The sequence below is a fragment of the Ylistrum balloti genome, unplaced genomic scaffold, assembly GCF_031769215.1.
Source record: "Ylistrum balloti isolate Yb309-2 unplaced genomic scaffold, AGI_CSIRO_Ybal_v1 Utg370788, whole genome shotgun sequence".
In the NCBI taxonomy this organism is placed as follows: Eukaryota; Metazoa; Mollusca; class Bivalvia; order Pectinida; family Pectinidae; genus Ylistrum; species Ylistrum balloti.
Window position 1 is genome coordinate 136,044 of NW_026782460.1, and position 8,341 is coordinate 144,384.

General features: G+C 32.7%; 1 protein-coding gene across 1 annotated transcript; it reads right to left on the minus strand.

The window, feature by feature from the left end:
- Positions 1-1,050: 1,050 nt before the first annotated feature.
- On the minus strand, positions 1,051-4,619 carry LOC132558395 (uncharacterized). The gene is made up of 5 exons (XM_060222948.1): positions 4,571-4,619; positions 4,157-4,219; positions 2,549-3,795; positions 2,131-2,185; positions 1,051-1,493 (listed from the first exon to the last, which is right to left on the minus strand). The coding sequence occupies exons 1-5, from the start codon at positions 4,617-4,619 to the stop codon at positions 1,051-1,053; spliced, it is 1,857 nt and encodes a 618-aa protein (XP_060078931.1).
- Positions 4,620-8,341: the final 3,722 nt, after the last annotated feature.

Consider the following 8,341-nt stretch of genomic DNA (forward strand, 5'->3'; position numbering starts at 1 on the left):
AATCAACAATGTATATACACGAACAAAAACATAAATTCATGCGAGTTGATATTGTGACAAAAATATGTATGAAAAATAACAAGAAATCAAAGTGTACCAAATTAGCAATAGGTATGATTAAAGATAAATACTCATGAGATTAAAATCAGCTTAAGACTACAAATTTCAAAAAATTAAGATTGGCAAGTTATACAAAACACACTACAGGCCTGTGCTTGCACTAATAATAACGAATAAAAAACTTCAAAGTGATTCAGAGGGGAAGGATGGACAAAAACAAAGGCGATGATCAAAGTTTGCAGATATTGCAATTTCAGATGAGATCATCCTAGGAACCGTACCAATATCCCCAGCTTCCTATTTTTTGTGAATACACGCTACGTCCTTCAGAAGCATTCAATGAAACAAATTGTGTAATTAAGAAAATGATGGGTTGTGATCAGGATGAATAAATTCTGATGCTCCTTTTCTGTTTTTTTTTTTTTTTTTAACATTTTAAGGTCATTTTTAGGTTGAACAAACATGCCACACTAAGGGACAGTAATTAAAATCACAATCGATAAAAGAATAATGAATTATAAGCCAGCTCTATTTGTATAAAAAAAAGCCCATCAAAACAAAAAACAAACAAAAACAAACACATAGATAGTAATGAATGTTTTTGAAATACATTCAAAGTAGTTTGTGGTGTTGTGTTCACAAAGTGATCTTTTTTTCAGATTCAGATACGTTTTCAGCGGGCACAGTGCAAATCTTCCTTAAGTTTATCTTTTGCTCTTGTTTTCATCGATTTTGTTGAAATGATGACGAGATCTTTGTTGTCTTTGTGTACATAGGGTGGTACCTATCTCTTGTAAGAAATACAACCAGGATGACGCTGGACAACATTTGCGATGATGACTTCTAATTTACTTCGAGACATTTTTATAATATCAGAGAGTGGCATATCCGAACTTTTACAAATCCAGGGATGCATATCTAAAGTTCAATAAACATCCGCAGAATGTATGGTCCTTTCCGGGAAAATGTAGGTGATGATTAATGTAAAACTTATATTAATACTTTAACCGACTTTCGTTTTTGAAATAAAGTTGCTAGGTCCATTGCTATGACACTTCCAAATACCACACAGAGAATGACAACACCAAAAACACCTATTCCTGCAGAGGACTTCCTTTCATCCCAAGCACTAGTGAGTTTTCGAATGTAGGCTGAAGTTTTTTTCTTCGGCACTTCAAGAGTTGACTTGAGTTCGTTAATTATATCTTGCATTTTTTCAGATGAAGGTCTAGATGAATTAGAATAGGATGACGCTGGACAACAGAAACAATGCAATGATGAATCATTTGTATTTGACTGTGTTCCGTTGATTGTGACAGCTTTAGCTGTGCTAAAGACTTCAGGACTAATTGTACTGGTTGCCGAGGTATTGTTGATATCGGCGGTGAAAGGTACAGACGTGAAGCGAGTGATGCCAGGACTTTCCGTGTTTCCTGAATAGGAAGGAAATGAAATTATTTATAGGCATGAAGCGAGTGAAATCAGTAGTTTCGGTGTTTTCTGGATAGGAAATCAAACTCAATCTATTTATTTGATAAAAAGCAGATAATGCAATCACATGCACTTCCTAGTGTTTTGATAAGTAATCCGAATTCACCCTTTTAGCTAGAAAACCAAGAAAATACGTTTTAGTAATGATGAAGATCACACAACCACAAAATCCATACAAATGAACAGCAACGTTTAATGAATTAAACTTAGACACAATAAACTGCATCATACAGCTGTCTGTTCCCTCCAGGACTCGTCAGTGGTGCTTAGGGCCTAGACGTAGTTGAAAACATGCGGCAGTAAAGAAGGATATTTCATTAACATCGCTTACAAGTATGGAATCTAAAATGTACATATAACATTTAAATTGAAGATACCTGAAAGAGCACGGTAACCAATACTTAAACTGCTATTGGGGGTCTACTAAGTTTGGTTTGTATTTTTCAGAGTAAATGCTATAATAGATTTTTCAGGAATCACTTAACTGCATTTATTTGAATAATTCATTATCTGAATAATACCATGAATGGTCATGTCTATTTGTCAAAAATGTTCACATCATCAGAAAACATCATTTACCTGTAGCAATTTGTGTTGCAGAGCTTTCAGCAATGTTGGAAGCCGAGGAGCATTCCTGAGGGAGGGAAAGCAAACATATTGATTATATTCCGCGTATGAATAATACTTTTTCCCTAAGTTCCTGAATTAGTTTATAATTATATAAGTATATCTGCGATATCTGAGATATTCATAAATGGTTTTCAACAACAAAGGGTTTGAAACACCGGATAACTCAGTAAAACCAACACCACCTTGGCAATAACAAAAACGCTATCAGGACATATTTCGAGTTATTCGCGACATCAAGAGGGGAAAAACAATTCTTCATGTGTTCAGATATTTCTTTGTTTTGTTTTAAATTTAAGTTAAATTTAACCAAAGAATTAGCGGTAACCGTCGTATAATTATATCTTTGAAAACATTGTCATTATTTTACCTGTGATTTGGTTGTAGTCTGGTTGCCAAGTCCGAGAGTTAAAGCTATAACTGCCCAACTCATTTCGCATATCACATGACCACCAAATGGTGAGGTATGCGTTATACTCATGATACCGGATCGAAGGTTTTTCAACCACCCTGTTGAGTATATTGATTGTTCTATTTCATCCCAGTGGGAAATGGAGTCGTTGAATTTGCTTAAGTCGAATGTAGTAACATGCTTTGTCTCAACAACGAATGCAACAGCACAATGACTGAATCCTGATGGAACATAAAAAGTGTATTCACTGACGTAATGGGAAATAGGAGTAGGGAAGTACATCGCCGGGTCGCCATTTCGCTTAGCAACAGGGAAGTGAGCGATAAGTACAGCTTCATCAGAAATTATATGAATTCGTTCACATGTCATGTTATACGAGAAGGTTTGAAACCCAAGAATACGATGAAGCAGAACAGGTCCACATCCCATTACTGAAATGTTAGCACCACGGGCTGTTGCAAGAAATTTAACGTAATCCTGTTTGAATTTTGTCAAATGACGTCGAACGACAATATATTCTTTTCCCCAAGCTTCTAAAGGAGGTACGGAATCTGCTATGTGATCACGACCTTTGTGGTTATAAACTAAAGTAATAGGATTACTAGATAAAACAGAAAAATGTTTTTTATTAGTTGACCAAATCTTAATTCCACTGAGATCAGACTTTGATTGGATTTGAAAAATTTGTGCTTCGTGTAAAGTAACGGTCATGACATCACCTGGACCATAATGCTTTCCATCTAATACGATCGAAGAAGAAAAATATCCAGGGAAGGCTATTTCAGTTACAGTATTGTCTTCCTGAGAAAGAATGGCAAACTGACAAATACTCGAATGATTACAAAACGTAAGGATTGCATAATCGGTTCCAAGTTGCGTTGGATTTCTAGCAAAGTACATATTGGCACTATTAAGAGCCTTTGAAAGTACTGTGATAATTATCTCACTAGCGTTTGAATGGATGATAATTCCTTTGTCACTCTTGCCTGTTCCTTTTATTTGGAAGGCTGTTTTATCTACATTGATGGTGATGACCTCCTTTGGTCCTATACGTTCTTGCTTACGTTGAAACATTGAGGTAAGTGGAGCAGATATATCCACATGTATACCTGTACTCAGCGGATTTACAATGTTGATATACATCTTTACATTGTAAATGACATCGTTCTCTGAGAAAGCAATTGCTGTTGTATTCATCGTGACACCTGTGAAAACAAAGTATTTCATAATATCAAAATTGTATGACGAACTGAGTTTAATATTTCTTAAATTTCGTTTATTGCTTTTCTCTTATTAGTTGAATCTATGACAAAGAAAGCAGTTTATTTGTTACAAAAACATTTGACAAATGGCCACCCTTCAAGAATACTCAGAAATTAATATTCAATATGTGCGCCTTCATATGAAAAAGTGCCTACTGTTCAATGGTTCTGTCATGAAAAGGAAGAAAAAATTGATACAGCAATCTCCTTGTACTACAATTGCTTTAATTTATTTCATATCAAGATAAAGATGATATGATCAGGATTGTATATTCAATATAATTATACATTAATTTATACTCACAGTAACATAAACACGAACACAGGAAAGTCAAGGTACTCAGTGCTGATGTAGCAGTCATTGCTCCTAAAAATTAAGATTTCACATATAAAAACAACCAACATACCTCACTTAGAAATTTCACTTGAAAATGCACCAGTGTTGTAGTATAAAGTAGTAATTCATCATAACAAGTAGATAGGTTTAAATTGACTGATTGTATGACCTTACTCTCAAAAATTTCAAAAATACTGTGCTATTTTAAAGATAATGTATTGTATAGAAATATTCGGTACAAAAATGCAATTTATTCTTTTGTGTATGAATTTATAAATCAAAAAGTCGAAATGCACTATTTCTGTTATCCATTAGTACATATGTAATTAAGAATCGATAAGTAAGAAATTAAAATACTCACTATTTTATCACTGTGCTCACCTGGACGTTGTTGAGATGACTCCAATGGAAAGCTAGCTGACGAATCCATTTTATCATTTATCATTAATTATTGATATCAATTTCCAACCAATGACAAGTGGAATACTTACCAGGGTAATGCCATGTTTGAGCTGTTTATATTAAGTATTCGTATTTTAGTATGCGTTCATGTACACAATATAATTGAAAATCGTTTTTATGTACATCAGCGGACACATATTTGGGTGATATATAGTTCAGCTGGACATTGGTGTATTGTGTATAAGCATGCGCAGTATTAATAAACAAGATCAAGAAGCTTTGCTGTCTGCTTGCTGTGTCTCCGGATTAAATGCGCAAATAATCATACAAACACTACACACTAGGTTCTAGTTAGTGAGGTACAGTATGAATTTATATCTTTAAATAGTCAAATCACGAATAAGATATTTCATATCGATGAGACATGCATATGATAAGACAGTGGCGATTTATTATTGTTGAAAAATATAACTTTTCTTTTAGATATCAAATATAAACTAGAACTATACATGACACGTGTCACTGTGATTAAATTTATGAAGAACAATAATAAAACCTGGTCCTACTAATTACTTGATTACTCTAGTTTAAAATACAACTTTCATTTCATGTTTTCATATTTTTGATATGTTTTCATGAAATATTTGAAACATTTCTTAACTACATACTATGTGCTTCACTGCAAACTAACTAGACACAGGTACAATAAAACAGATGTTTCAATTTTTGATCGACAGTATTATGCAGGCCAAAAATCATGTTAAATGGTAGTCTATGTATTACTACAGTATTTGGCTGTATGATGAACCATAGAAAATCAAGAAAGACAGGTGAACACGTTAGAGAAGGATTAACAACATGTTCAAGGGTTAACTTGTATTCAGTTGTCAAGCGTATAGTTAGTTTAGTTATCGGAGGCAAAAACTTGATCATTTACGAGATCGCTATATGTGTACACTTGACAATGGTATCAAACATATAAACATTACCGAATATTTTTAAAAGTCAGACACTTAATAATTAAGCGACATTTTATCACTAGATGTCTGGTGCTTTCTGATTTATCCCGTACTCTTTTGCAATGGAAAGGCTTCCCAAATACCGACCGACATTCTACGGTTATATATAGTGTGTGTATCAACGATCTTTGAAAAAAGGTTTTACTCTTTTTTTTTTTCCTTTAAAAATATTTTCTTTTTTTGGTCTTTCAAAGGAAAAAAAAACATTATAAAGTTACAAAGTTATCGGTGGTAGGGTAAATGTACTGTTCGCCTCTTTACAAACAAAGTGTCAAACATGTAATTTAGACGGACCACAAGACTAATTATTTATTGTGAAGATACTAAATGGAAAGTATCAAATCTCACTTGACACAGATCGAAATAAGGTCCTAAGATAATTTAAGCGAGTAAGGAATTATTGTGTATCTAGTGTGTGTGTTTTTTTCAGTAAGAATTATTATGTAGTGGTCTTTACAACTAGTGATAGATTTTGTATAAGTATAGTTCCTTTGTGATGTACATGTTGTTTAAATGCATCTAAGATTTTGTTCGGAACCAAACAGTTACTAAGAATCAATACAAAATCAAATCAAATCAGATGTAATTCAGTGATGAAGGACATGAAGAATATGGTTTTGTATCTGTTTTCTTTTTATTATTATTATTATTATTCCTTTCTCCTTTTATTTGGTTTCAGTGAATAAACTAATATGATACTCATCGAAATATTTAGTTTTGTCTTTACAAAGGTAAAATTTACGAAATTTTCAGCAATATTAATTGTTTTGATGCTCCATAAAGTTTATTTTATATGTACCGGTATTAATATCGGTCAAAGTTATAGGCGAAATGTAAAGTGATTAAACAGGCTTCTATCTGTAAATAAATGAATAAACAAATGAATTAATACAAAAATCACATTTTTATTTTGAACGAGGAAACAGATGAAATTGCGTTATTTAAAACATTTTTTAAAGTTAATAAAGTTACACTATTCATGGTATGGTATCTATCATTTCTTAAACGCATTTATCCATATCTTTCAGGGGTAAATTCAAACGTCCGTCGTACAGACTGTAGCAGCCAGAATTGTATAGACAAAATCATTGATACAGTACATTCTCATTATTCCGAGTTGTCACCAATTACAAGATTATTTATCAGAACATCCAAAAGTTACCTAGTACAAATTGTTTCAAGTGTAAATTCATTTTTCAGGACTGGTATCAAAATTCAAATATGATCTGATTTATCCGGACTGGTAAAATTCCGACAAAATCGGTTATCCGTGGTGAACTAACACAAACATATTAAATAGAACTCTCATCAGAAACACAAAGCAAATTCCTTTTTTAAGTATCAATGGTAATTAACAACACATTTATAGTTCAAAATCAATATTTAATCAGTGAAATGTCAACAGTGACCCAATGAACTTGTTCCAGACTGTCATCAGTAATTCAATATTAAGGTATTTATCCTGGAATGTCATCAGTGAACCACAATACACTTATATATCCCGATTACCATCAAAACCAACCATAAACCGATTTATTCGGAATTTCCTCAGTGACAAACTCATTAATCTGTGAGTCATCAGTAGCCTTTCTCATACTCAACAACCCGGTCTACTTTTATAAATGATTCTTATGATTACAATGTTTGTTTGTACTTCATCATGGGATACATTAGTTATGACTTCGTACATAAATTGCTGTTATACGTGCATCTTGTGTTTGTGTTTGACTTGAAGAATATATAATATTCTTGTCACGCGTGAATGAATGTTCCACAACAAACATCAATTAAATATCTTTATATATCAATGTAAACGTTCTTGTGGGAATTTATCTATATAGACCATATTAAACATCAAAATTATATATTATGTCGACACCTCGCTGTTATTACACAATAAACGTCATAGCTCAATACTCGTATATACATCGTTAGTATAACACATGTGTATAAGATATATCAGTATTACGACACAGTAAACAGCCTACCTGGTGACACATACTTATTATTCTGTAATAGTAACACATTAACTTTCTTGAAGATATATCATTGTAATAACAAAATATCGATATGTAACCTGTCTATATAAATGAAACATTGTAATGATAACATATGTAATGGTGAATTATACCAACAAAAAGATCTCTTATAAACCGTTCTCTTTGTCGGTGCAAATATGTCCACAGTTTACCAAAGACAAGATATTATAAGGCAAATATCAATATAAAGTTTTACAATGAGACGATTGATAAGATATCTAAACAATGACATCTTCCAATCAACTTCTAGAACAATCCGTAGAGGGCGCCTACTTTTCTTGAACGTTGTCTCACCGTTATCTAACGTTATTTTTAGTATCCTGAAACAAAAACCGAACATTTCGCGAATAGGTTATACAAAGGGGAATTACTCTGTTAATGTTTTCAGCCTGTTCAGGATTTCTCCAGCCTTCTGCGAGTGAAGTAATTAAACAATACCGAATACCTTTGCAAAAAATAGAGTAATGAGGATATCAGAATATACATTCATTTGATCAAAATTTTAAAAAGCCCACGTATTGATATGGAATATTAGCAGTATGTATAAGGGAGGCATCAGAGAAGCCTCTAAAATCATAAAAGTGAAATGAAAGCAAGGAAATGTTGTGGTTGTAAATATTTGGCCATAAAGTTGATATTTGTCATCATGAGATATCTGATGTAGAAAGGAATACGATGAATGTCAAGAACAT